Source organism: Mustelus asterias, chromosome 5 (genome assembly GCF_964213995.1).
Source record: "Mustelus asterias chromosome 5, sMusAst1.hap1.1, whole genome shotgun sequence".
In the NCBI taxonomy this organism is placed as follows: Eukaryota; Metazoa; Chordata; class Chondrichthyes; order Carcharhiniformes; family Triakidae; genus Mustelus; species Mustelus asterias.
The window spans coordinates 3,594,308-3,607,829 of NC_135805.1; the positions used below are offsets into that span (position 1 = coordinate 3,594,308).

General features: G+C 45.6%; 1 protein-coding gene across 12 annotated transcripts in view; it reads left to right on the plus strand.

Annotated features, from left to right (window-relative positions):
- enah (ENAH actin regulator) overlaps positions 1 to 13,522 on the plus strand; it is a 570,439-nt gene that overhangs the window by 456,630 nt on the left and 100,287 nt on the right. For 7 of the 12 annotated variants that reach the window (XM_078212114.1, XM_078212115.1, XM_078212118.1 and 4 more), the window contains 2 exons: positions 2 to 276; positions 8,850 to 9,662. In XM_078212114.1, the coding sequence (XP_078068240.1) occupies positions 2 to 276; positions 8,850 to 9,662 (1,088 nt within the window). The remainder of the gene's footprint in view (position 1; positions 277 to 8,849; positions 9,663 to 13,522) is intronic. The other 5 variants (XM_078212124.1, XM_078212122.1, XM_078212123.1 and 2 more) reach the window with 1 other exon arrangement.

Consider the following 13,522-nt stretch of genomic DNA (forward strand, 5'->3'; position numbering starts at 1 on the left):
GGCAACTGCAAGAGCAGCAACGACAGAAGGAATTGGAAAGAGAACGCCTGGAGCGTGAACGAATGGAACGTGAGAGATTGGAAAGAGAAAGACTTGAACAAGAACAGGTGGAACGTGAAAAGCAAGAGAGAGAAAAACATGAGCGTATGGAACAAGAAAGACAAGAACAAGAAAGGCAAGAACGAGAGGAACTGGAACGACAAGACAGGGAACGACAAGAACAGCTGGAGAGAGAACAGCTGGAGTGGGAGCTGGAACGAAGGATGTCATCTGCTGGTAAGTGACAGGTAGAGTCAATGTAAGCTATGTGCTGGTCACAGTAAACTGATCAGATTTGAAGCTACAGTATCCCTTTTTGTTGACCTGCTCTCCAACTTATTCCACTTACAGGTTTGTTCGGTTCATTATGTGATTAAAAAGGTTTATTTTAATTCGGGACAGTGGCGCAAAGCTTAATATTTGGTTTGCAGCGTCAGGGACTGGATAGTGAACAGGCTTGTATTTAAGCTGAAGCATGGGATTTTACAGTCAGCAGCAAAGAAACGGCACTCACAGTTTATCAAACTGGCAGCTGTCCATAGAATCCTTCTGGAGTTTTGAGTGATAACTTGTATTATTAGATCATTTTCAGCATAGTGCCCTCCACAGGGCATCTCTTGTGTATCCAGGGTGACCAACTAATTTATCAGGTTATCCTCCAATCGAACCCATTGTTCCAGGTTCGGGATGCTTTTTCCCATAATTTGGACTTTGGCGTCCTTTGCAAGCTCTGACAGCACCCCCATGCCAGAGCATTCTTTAATTTTGTTCCGCAAGAGTTGGTCACCCTGGGCATATCTGAACAGAGCAAGCAACAACAATGCTGTTCCACAATCAGGTAAAATTAAGCAAAATAGTAAATGAAATAAAGGTGGGTTTAACAAAATGCCTGATCCATGAGCAAATGGAATGGGAGAAATCATAGAATCATAGAAACCCTACAGTACAGAAAGAGGCCATTTGGCCCATCGAGTCTGCACCGACCACAATCCCACCCAGGCCCTACCCCCATATCCCTACATATTTCCCACTAATCCCTCTAACCTACATATCTCAGGACACTAAGGGCAATTTTTAGCATAGCCAATCAACCTAACCCGCACATCTTTGGACTGTGGGAGGAAACCGGAGCACCCGGAGGAAACCCACGCAGACACGAGGAGAATGTGCAAACTCCACACAGACAGTGACCCAAGCCGGGAATCGAACCCAGGTCCCTGGAGCTGTGAAGCAGCAGTGCTAACCACTGTGCTACCGTGCCGAGAATTTTGAAGGAAAAGACAGAACAAATAAGAGACAATGTGAAACAAATGCATCGATTTTAATTTTTTAAAAGTTGAATGTGAAATAAATTAGGAAGGAATGAGACTCCATGCATATAAAATAACTTTTCAGAACCAGAGAGAGTGTTTGAAAGTAATTTTGACTTATTGTGCCTGAAGAAATTCATTTACAATCGAATTTGCTGGGTAATTACCGCAACTTTGCACATGGATTTCACTGACAAATCCAGTAGTGCAATAAAGTTCCTGAGGATGAACAGAGTAACTTGGGCAGTAACTTCCAGATTCACGGGTTTAACTTCTCATGCTATCCGATTTCATAGAATCCCTACAGTGCAGAAGGAGGTCATTTGGCCCATCTAACCTGCACCGACCACAATCCCACAGGCCCTGTCCCTTAACATAGAACATAGAAAAAATACAGCACAAACAGGCCCTTCGGCCCACAAGTTGCGCCGGTCATGTCCCTACCTACCTAGGCTTATATATAGGCTTACTTATAACCCTCCATCCTATTAAGTCCCATGTGCTCATCCAGAAGTCTCTTAAAAGACCCTATCGAGTTTGCCTCCACCACCACTGATGGCAGCCGATTCTACTCACCCACCACCCTCTGAGTGAAAAACCTACCCCTGACAACTCCTCTGTACCTACTCCCCAGCACCTTAAACCTGTGTCCTCTCGTAGCAGCCATTTCAGCCCTGGGAAAAAGCCTCCGAGAATCTACCCGATCTATACCTCTCAACATCTTGTACACCTCTATCAGGTCACCTCTCATCCTTCGTCTCTCCAAGGAGAAAAGACCGAGCTCCCTCAGCCTATCCTCATAAGGCATGCCAACCAATCCAGGCAACATCCTTGTAAATCTTCACTGCACCCTTTCAATCATTTCCACATCCCTCCTGTAATGAGGCGACCAGAACTGAGCACAGTACTCCAAGTGGGGTATGACGAGGGTCTTATAAAGCTGCATCATTATCTCCCGACTCCTCAACTCAATCCCTCGATTGATAAAGGCCAGCACACCATACGCCTTCTTAACCACCTCCTCTACCTGCGAGGCCGATTTAAGAGTCCTATGGACCCGGACCCCAAGGTCCTTCTGATACTCTACACTGCCAAGAGTCTTACCCTTGATTTATACTCCTTCATCCCATTTGACCTGCCAAAATGGACCACTACACATTTATCCGGGTTGAAGTCCATCTGCCACTTCTCCGCCCAGTCTTGCATCCTATCTATGTCACACTGCAGCTTCTGACATCCCTCCAACCTATCCACAACGCCACCAACCTTCGTGTCGTCGGCAAACTTACCAACCCATCCCTCCACTTCCTCATCCAGGTCATTTATGAAAATGACAAACAGCAAGGGTCACAGAACAGATCCCTGGGGCGCTCCACTGGTGACCGACCTCCATTCAGAAAAAGACCCGTCTACAACCACTCTCTGCCTTCTGCAGGCAAGCCAGTTCTCAATTCATAAGGCAACAGCCCCTTGGATCCCATGCCCTCTCACTTTCTCGAGAAGCCCTGCATGGGAGACCTCATCGAACGCCTTGCTGAAATCCATGTAAACCACATCTACCACTTTTCCTTTGTCAATGTGTTGAGTCACATTTTCAAAGAACTCTACCAGGCTCGTAAGGCACGATTTGCCTTTGACAAAGCCGTGCTGACTACTTTTGAGCATACTAAACTTCTCTAAATGTTCATAAATCCTGTCCCTCAGGATCTTCTCCATCAACTTACCAACCACTGAGGTTAGACTCACCGGTCGGTAATTTCCTGGGCTATCCCTATTCCCTTTCTTGAATATAGGAACCATATCTGCAATCCTCCAATCCTCCGGAACCTCTCCCGTCTCCATCGACGACGCAAAGATCATCGCCAGAGGCTCTGCAATCTCTTCCCTCACCTCCCACAGTAACCTGGGGTACATCCCATCCTGTCCCGGCGACTTATCTATCTTGACGCTATTCAAAATTTCCAACACATCCTCTTTCTTAACGTCCACTTACTCAGTCTTTTCAGTCCGCCTCAATCCTGTAGTACAACCACCCAGGTCTTTTTCCACCGTGAATACCGAGGTAAAATATTCATTAAGCACCTCTGCTATTTCTTCCGGTTCTGTACAGACTTTCTCACCTTCACATTTTATAGGTCCTATTCCTTCACATCTCATCCTTTTACTCTTCACATGTTTATAGAACGCCTTAGGGTTCTCCTTAATCTTACCTGCCAAGGCCTTCTCGTGACCCCTTCTGGCTCTCCTAATTTCTTTCTTAAGTCCCTTCCTACAAGCCGTATACTCAGCTAGATCCCTATCATCGCCTAGCTCTCTGAACCTTTTGTACGCTTTCCTTTTCTTTCTCACTAGGTTCAGCGCAGCTTTCGTGCACCACGGTTCCCGTAACCTACCAAAACCTCCCTGTCTCATCGGAATGTTGTCATGCAGAACTCCAGACAAACATTCCTTGAAAATCTGCCACCTTACTTCAGTACTTTTCCTCGACAATGCCTCCTTCCAATTTACGCCTCTAATCTCCTGCCTGATGGCTTCATATTTCCCCTTACTCCAGATAAACACTTTCCTAGTTTGCCTGATCCTATCTCTTTCCAATGCTAGCGTAAAGGAGATAGAGTTATGATCACTATCCCCAAGATGCTCCCCCACTGAGAGATCCGACACCTGTCCAGGCTCATTAGCCAGTACCAGATCGAGTACAGCCTCTCCTCTTATAGGCTTATCCACATGCTGTGTCAGGAAACCCTCCTGAACACACCTAACAAACTCCTCCCCATCCAAACCCCTTACCCTAGGGATATTCCAATCGATGTTTGGGAAATTAAAGTCTCCCATCACGACAACCCTGTTATTCCTACATCTCTCCAGGATCTGTTTCCCTATTTGCTCCTCAACATCCCTGTTACTATTGGGCGGCCTGTAGAAAACACCCAGCAAAGTTATCGACCCCTTCCCGCTCTGAACTTCCACCCACAGAGACTCCGTAGACAATCCCTCCACGGCTTCCACCTTCTCTACAGCTGTGACACTATCCCTGATCAGCAGTGCCACTCCCCCCACTCTTTTGCCTCCCTCTCTGTCCTTTCTGAAACAGCTGAAACCCAGCACCTGAAGTATCCAGTCCTGTCCCTGTCCCCAAGTCTCCGTAATGGCCACCACATCACACTTCCAAGCATCGATCCACACTCTAAGCTCATCCACTTTATTCACTACACTCCTGGTGTTAAAATAGACACATCTCAAACCTTTGGTCTGAGCTCTCCCCTTCTCCATCACCCGTCTATTCTCCCTCTTACACTGTCTACAATCCTTCTCTATTTGCGGGCTAACCTCCTCGTTCTCAGTCACCTCATCACGATTCCCTCCCCCCAGCCTTTTTAGTTTAAAGTCTCCCCAGTAGCCTTAGCCAACCTTCCTGACATATTCCTTCCAAACCCCACATATTTATCCTGCTAGGCCCCCTGACATTAAGGAGCAATTTAGCATGGCCAATCTTTGGAGTGTGGGAGGAAACCAGAGCACCCAGAGGAAACCCACGCAGACACAGGGAGAACGTGCAAACTCCACACAGACAGTGACCCGAAGTCGGAATTGAACCTGGGTCCTTGGCGCTGTGAGGCAGCAATGCTAACCACTGTGCCTCAGTATTATGGATTTACTCCATAATATTGAGAGCCTCACTGACCCAAAATCTAGACCATTACATCCCTCTTCAGAGCATTACATTGTCAATCCAGATTTCAATCTGCATTGGGCTATATGGTATGTCATTCTTGATGTGGTATTACACTGGTTACAATTTTGCACTTCCACTGTTAGGATGATTCAAAACTCTGCTTTGTGAAGACTGTTTGGATGCAAATCACATTACATTGGATAATCTTCATTGAGAGTTCAACAATCTTTAGGTACACGAAGGATCTAACATAGAAAATAGCATACAGTACAATCAAAAATATGCTTTAATTACATTGTGCTAGGTATCATTATTTGGCAATGTAAGTAAAAATAAAGTAACTTTTCCTATGCCTGGCTGCCCAATAGCTCCTGTTGCAATAACAAGAGATATCAGGTGGGTTAATTGAACAAAAATTAAGAGCCATGGTTTCTACACACACCTTGCAGATGATTCAAGTGCCATTATGTGCTTGTTCCCTTAGGTAAAGGGGTGAGGCTTGTCAGAGGGCAAGTGAGAGAAATATAACAGGCTTTTACTCAAAACATAAAATGTCAGAAAATATAATTTCCACATGCACAATGAGAGACTGTTTATTGTAAATCTAGATATGTCTGGTTGGAAAGTTCACAAGCAAATTTATTTGAGCTTGAAATTTAAAATAGTAAAAGTTGAGGAACAAATTGAAGCCATGGTATTGTGTGCCTGTGAATTGGACCCCAGAAGGGATACTGTAGCTGTGTTAAAAGTTTGCGTTTTGCTTTGAGAAATGCTGATTCATTGTCTCGCTGAATGGATGGTGATTACCCTGGCTAATATTGATTTATCTCCTGAATTGTGTATTTATCCACAGCTTGCCTCACAGGACTAGCCATAAAGTAGGGGGATTTATAACCTTGAAACATAAAGGAAATAAACTGTTTGCCTCAACCTGAACTGCTGCAAACAATTCAAAAAATTACTTTTCCAAACACGATTCAATGAACCAAAGGGGAAGTGGTGGTGTGGTAGGAATGTCACTAGACTCGTAATCGAGAGGCCCAAGCTAATGTCCTGGGGACAAGGTTCAAATCCCATGATGGCAGCTGGTGAAATTTAAATTTAATTAATTATCTGCAATTGTAACAGTCGTCTCAGTAATAGTGACCATGAAATTATTGTTGATTGTTGTAAAAACCTATCTAGTTGACTAATGCCCACTAAGGAAGGAAATCTGCTGCTCTTACCTGGTTTGGCCTACATGTGACTCGAGACCCACAATAATGTGATTGCCTCTTAACTGCCCTCTTAAATTGTGTGGCAAGCCACTTGGTTCAAGGAAAGTTAGGGAAAGGCAGCAAATGCTGGCTTTTGTCAGTGGTGCCCACATCCTGTGAAAGAATAAATAATGAAAGTGGTAAATTCCACTTGATCAACATGTTTAAGAACTAAAATTGTTTGTGACCCAGTTTTTTTCTTGTTATAAGGAATTGAGTGAAATCACACGTTAATGTGACACCATTCCCGAAAGAACACTGTGTGCCCAGACTGCTGAATCGTCTGATCTCAGCAGGGAAACTATAATTGGCCTGAGTGGAAGTGAAAAATCAGCTTGTGCTCCTGTTTACACATCAGTGACCCCTGCTGCAAAGTGCTCATGGCAGATCTTATGAAAAAAATTATAAGTCCAGAACGAGCATGAAAACGGGAAAGTTTATGAGCAGCTTTTTCAAGAGGTCCAAATCTGGTATCTTGTGCACTTAAAGCAGAATAAAACCTCAAAATCTGTTTCTCGCCACTAAGGGTGGGAGCAGGGCTTAAATCGCCTAAAAGCTGGCCTCCTTCCCCCCCGCCTGGAAATATGGACCCCTGCAACTCCTGCTCCCCACCTGCCCAGACCGATTGCAAATGCAGAGTGTGCAGCGGTCTCCCCCGCAACCACCACCACCGATCGGTCCGATCCCAGTCCGGCCCTGCCCCTCAAGTAGGCCCCACCTGCTCAGCCCCCCCCCCCCCCCCTTGGTGATTCCTGGAGCCTGGTAGGCAGTGCCAGGCTGGCACTGCCCAAGGGGCACCCCCCCTTGTATCCGACCTCCTGGAGTCCTCAATGGCCTTCGGTTCTACCATCATGTCTGCTCCTCGTTGGTGGGGACCAGCTGTGATTCTCGCCGGAGAGAACCTCTCCTGGCGAGACCGCAGAGGCAAGTGAGCCCGAACAATTGAATCCCAGGCTCGCTAATCATGTTAAATATTTTAAAATTTCGTTTAAATAACTTATTCAGTCTTGTGCTGGAAATGTGACCGAGGCTGATCGTGCCGGATATCTGGTGCCAGTAAGATCGCGAGAGATGAGAAATCGGGCGCAAATCTAATTTCTCGGCTGTCTCTCGATCTTACTGGCTCGCCCTGCCCATCAGCCAGTAGGGCGTGATGGTATGATCACCCCCTTGAGTGTGGATGTTGACATGACTAGATTAAGCTTACAGGTACCATCCCCCTTAACTGGCATCCCAAAATCTGGAAGGAGCTGAAAATCAGCTACATTCGAAGCTGGCAGGGTAGCCATTTGATTCAATTCCTTTTATTCTTTATTTTTCATATTTTATGTTACCTAGAACCCAAAATCCATAAAACCTAACATCTTTGGACACGAAGGGGCAATTTTATAGCGTGGGCAGTTCATCTAACCTGCACATCTTTGGACTGTGGGAGGAAACTGGAGCACCTGGAGGAAACCCACGCTGACACGGGAAGAACGCCACACATAGACGGTCAACAAGGCCGGAATCGAACCCAGGTCCCTGGTACTGTGAGGCAGTAGTGCTAACCAGTGTGCCGCGCTATGCTGTCAAGTGCCTTTACTTATAATACCAATGATTACTATCTCACATGGAGAATGGCTACTTTGGGTGAGGTATTCAAGGATTACTCATGTCTGTGGAATTATGAACAGAGAATCTGTGGGTGGGATTTTGCGGCCACACTCGACCCAGAACCGGAAAATCCCACCCGAGGTCAATGGACCTTCGCATTCCCCCCCACCCCCCCGCCCCCGCCCACTACGATTCCCACAGCGGACAGGACAGGAAATTGCCCCCCTTTGCCTCAGGATAGGGAGACAAGAAATGTCTCACCTGCTGCTCACACAAGGATGCACTTTTCAATAGGGAGCACTGGATACTGACCAGAAAATGGAATCATGGCCGATTTTCTTCTCCACTCTGTGCCTTTAAGGTTATTGCCCACCACTGCTTTTCTAGCTGAGATCAGTCAACTGGGCTTCGATGAAGAATTGAGTGTGATTAGACTTTTTTTTAAGAAAGGGAAGGACATTGATTCAGTGTAGTTTTTCAATATAAAGTTATGAAAACTCAGAGAATCTCTGACCAAAGCTTTTGTACTCTAGTATCTGTTGGGAAGTTTAATCCTCTTTGACAAGCCCAAAACAGAAGAAGCAAGCAATTGGATAATGCTGTGCATGTGTGGAGAAAAGGCTAACTTCTCATTACTGAACAGAATCAACAAGCTGAAACTTGGACATAAATGAGTATGGTTGCTGTGCTGTAGTATGTGAAACAGGAATATTTGGAACCAGCCATGTAACTAAGCTGAAGATTTTGATTCTTCTTTATATAGATTAACTTTGTCTAGCACCCTTTGTTAGGGCTGTGAACTGCAGTGAACTGGTATTTCTGTCGATTTATCAAGACAGTCCTATGAGGCAAGCTGCAACTTTTTAAAACATGGTTTCTTTTACTACTGACTTTGTTGCTATGTTAGCCATATTTTTTCTCTTCTTTCTCTCCTCTTGTCTCCTTTTTGTGCTGCTTCCATTTCATTTCCAGCCTCATCTTTCGAATACAACACACCACCTCCTGAATACAGCAGCTGTCAACCACCATCAATCCCTCCCCCACCTTATACAAAAGCTGTGTCTGCTGTCCCTGTCTCATCATTCACTCCCTCCTCATCTGATTCTGTTTCAGAGTATGCATCTCTAGCTTCATCTAATTCCACCCCACCGACCCCACCTTTACGTCACTCAGCTTCTCGTTTTGCTACTTCACTTGGTTCTGCCTTCCATCCTGTCTTACCCCATTATGCAACTGTTCCCCGCCCTGTCCATAGAACCCCTGGACCGCCATCTCCTATAAGTGCTCCTCCATCTCTTCCCTCAGTCCCCAAACCAGTGGTCTGGTCTACCACTAATTTTTCCCCTCTTCCACCTTCCCCACCTGTGGTTATAAGCAGTCCACCTGCCAAAGCCACAGGTCCTCGAGCAGTTCTTCCTGTTCCAACTCCCATCCAAATCCAGAACCCACCATCACCCACTGGCTTTAATGGTCCACCAGATATTTTGCCTCAACAGGCCCCAAATCCTGTCCAAGCTACACCACCACCACCCCCACCTCCTCCACCTCCTCGTCCTCCATCTCATCTGCCACTCTCAGTGATATCCTCTCACACTACTCCTGCATTATCAAACACCATTGTCCCTGTGTCTCAGTCTCCTGTGCCACCTCCTCCCTCTGCAGTCACCCCTACCTCCCCCAAGCTGCCTGCCTCTGAGAACTCTCTCTCTCAGCTGGGAGACTCTTCAGCTCCTGATCCAATCACCCAGGCACCCCCTCAGCTGGCTGAACCTACAATTCTACAGGGTAAGGCTTTCTCTCTGCTATCAGTTCTAGGGAATGAAAAACAGCTTGCTTCAGTGTAACCCAAGTGTTAATTATGTGACTGTTATTGTATGCTAAACAATATTTTGACATCTTTAATAGTTTGATGAAATATGCACTGCTAATAATGTAGAGCGTATTGGGACATCTGGTGTTATTAAAATGCAAATACTTCTGTTGACAGGTGAGCTAAGTAAATTGCATCAGTTTATGTTTTATTTCAGCATTAACTGAACATCATCTACTTTGTAAAGATCCATTTGTGCTAGGTTTACTGATCCTGACTCACTCAGCTGGAAGGCTGTTATAAATGTGTCTCAATACCTTTGTGAAGTGAGGGGAGAATCAGTTTCTCTTGATTGCTGAAATGTGCATATATATACTGTGTGCAGTTTTGGCCCCCTTATTTGCGAAAGGATATATTGGCCTTGGAGGGAGTGCAGAGAAGATTCACCAGGTTGATACCGGAGATGAGGGGTGTAGATTATGAGGAGAGATTGAGCAGATTAGGTTTGTACTCGTTGGAGTTTAGAAGGCTGAGGGGTGATCTCATAGAGGCATATAAGATAATGAAGGGGCTGGATAGGGTAGAAGTGGAGAGATTCTTTCCACTTAGAAAGGAAGCTAGAACTAGAGGGCACAGCCTCAAAATAAAGGGGGGTCAGTTTAGGACAGAGTTGAGGAGGAACTTCTTCTCTCAGAGGGTGGTGAATCTCTGGAATTCTCTGCCCACTGAAGTGGTGGAGGCTACCTCGCTGAATATGTTTAAGTCACGGATAGATGGATTTCTGATCGGTAAGGGAATTAAGGGTTATGGGGAGCAGGCGGGTAAGTGGAACTGATTCACTTCAGATCAGCCATGATCTTATTGAATGGCGGGGCAGGCTCGTGGGGCTAGATGGCCTACTCCTGCTCCTATTTCTTATGTTCTTATATGTCTATTCAGAGGGAATGATAAATAATATGCCAGTAATTACTATATAGGCTTCCATGTGAAGAGTAGCCACTTGGCTGATATACTGGAGAGCTTCACACCTCCTGAGCTCTCTTCCAGCAGACCAGGACAAAACTGACAAAACAAAAACAAAAACAAACAGGAATCATGCGCCTTTGTAGTACTGCATTCCAACCCATGATACCAACTAAATATTTCAGTAAAATCTACAGATAGGAATTGCATGTTATATGGGTATGCTGAAGAATCCTTACCATTGCTTGTTTGATGTTGAGTGGAATTGTCTTTGGTACTACATGTGGAAAAGATAGTTCCCAGTCTGTGCCTTGAAAGATTCAAAACATTGCCTAATGTTTCACAAGTGTGCAAGGGCTTCTTTCATGTATCTTCCATGTGATGACTGATGACACTTGAAGGTCATCATGAATTAATGGAAAAGATTCAACAAAGCAGTCTGTTACATTTTCTAATTCTGATACTCTCATTATTGCGACCAATTACGCAACGTTCATGGGCTCAGGGCCTTTACATGGCCAATTAAGTATTTTTGCAGTGTAGCCATTCTTGTGTTGAATGTAGAAAGGTCTCACAAATGAGATAAATGAAGAGATGATTTATGAATTATAAGGAGAGGCTGGATAGAAGCATAGAAAAACTACAGCACAAACAGGCCCTTCGGCCCCACAAGTTGTGCCGAACACGTCCCTACCTTCTAGACCTACCTATAACCCTCCATCCTATTAAGCTCCATGTACTCATCCAGGAGTCTCTTAAAAGACCCTATTGAGTTCGCCTCCACCACCACTGACAGCAGCCGATTCCACTCGCCCATGACCCTCTGTGTGAAAAACTTACCCCTAACATCTCCCCTGTACCTACCCCCCAGCACCGTAAACCTGTGTCCTCTCATAGCAGACATTTCCACCCTGGGAAAAAGCCTCTGAGAGTCCACCCGATCTATGCCTCTCAACATCTTATATACCTCTATTAGGTCTCCTCTCATCCTACATCCCTCCAAGGAGAAAAGACCGAGCTCCCTCAGCCTATCCTCATAAGGCATGCCACTTAATCCAGGCAACATCCTTGTAAATCTCCTCTGCGCCCTTTCAATCTTTTCCACATCCTTCCTATAGTGAGGCGACCAGAACTGAGCACAGTACTCCAAGTGGGGTCTGACGCGGGTCTTATATAGCTGCATCATTATCCCCGGACTCCTAAACTCAATCCCTCGATTGATAAAGGCCAGCACACCATACGCCTTCTTAACCATCTCCTCCACCTGCGGGGCCTATTTCAGAGTCCTATGGACCCGGACCCCAATGTCCTTCTGATCCTCTACAGTACTAAGAGTCTTTCCCTTTATATTGTACTCCTTCATCCCATTTGACCTACCAAAATGGACCACGACGCATTTATCTGGGTTGAAGTCCATCTGCCACTTGTCCGCCCAGTCTTGCATCCTATCTATGTGCCTCTGTAACTTCTGACATCCCTCCAGACTATCCACAACCCCACCAACCTTTGTGTCGTCGGCAAACTTACCAACCCATCCCTCCGCTTCCTCATCCAGGTCATTTATGAAAATGACAAACAGCAGGGGTTCCAGAACAGATCCCTGGGGCATACCACTGGTGACCGACCTCCATTTAGAAAAAGACCCATCTATACACACTCTCTGCCTCCTTTGGGCAAGCCAGTTCTGGCTGGAACTTTTTTCCCTGCAGCGTCGGAGGATGAGGGGTGACCTTAAAGAGGTTTATAAAATCATGAGGGACATAGATAAGGTGAATAGCGACAGTCTTTTCCTCAGGGTAAGGGAGTCCAAAACTAGAAGGCATCAGTTTAAGGTGAGAGGGGAAATTTTAAAAGGGATTGAGCGGCAACCTTTTCACACACAGGGTGGTGCGTGTATGGAATGAGCTGCCAGAGGAGGTTCTAGGGGTAGGTACAATTACAAGATTTAGAAGACATTTGGACAGGTACATGGATAAGAAAGGGCCAAATGCAGGCAAATCGGACTAGTTCAGTTTAGCAAGCATGCTAAATGATGCATGGATGAGTTGGGCCAAAGGGCCTGTTTCCATACTGAACATCTCTATGACTCTATCTATTTTTGCTGCTGGTTGAAGGCTGAATGTTTACCAGAAGATAGGAAGAACTTCCTTGATCCGTGGGAGCAGTGCTTTGGGATCCATAACAATCTTGAGAAGGCAGATGGGATTTGGTTTAAAATCCAATCCATAACTAAAGTCCCTCAACTCCAGATCTCTTATTTCTGCATATTCTCTAGTGTCTTTGCATTCTTCCTAGTGAAATGAGTTGAGGTCCCACTAGTGTTTTAGAAAGGTTCATCATAACTTCTTTACTTTTGAACTCTTTATGAAGCCCAGGGTCCTGTAGTGCCTTCGTTAATCAATTTCTCATGCACCTTTTTTTTACAAATTCTCTTACAGGGCTTGGGCGTTGTTGGCTAGGCCAGCAATTATTGCCCATCCTTCATCCCTAGTTGCCCTTCAGAAATAATGGTGACCCGCCTTCTTGAACTGCTGCAGTCCCTGAGGTGTAGGTACACCCATAGTGTTGTTAGGGAAGGGGGTTCTGGGATTTTGACCCAGCGACAACGAAGTAATGACAATATGTTTCCAAGTTGGGCTGGTGAGTGGCTTAGAAGGGAACCTTCAGAGGGTGGTGTTCCCAGGTATCAGCTGCACTTGTTCTTCAAGATGGTAGGGCTCGGAAGCTGCTGCCCAAAGAGCCTTGGTGAGTGCATCTTATAGATGGTACACACTACTGCCACTGTTCATCAGTGATGGAAGGATTGAATTTTTGTGGAAAGGGGTACCTGTCAAGTGGACTGCTTTCTCCTTGATAGTGTTGAGCTTCTTCA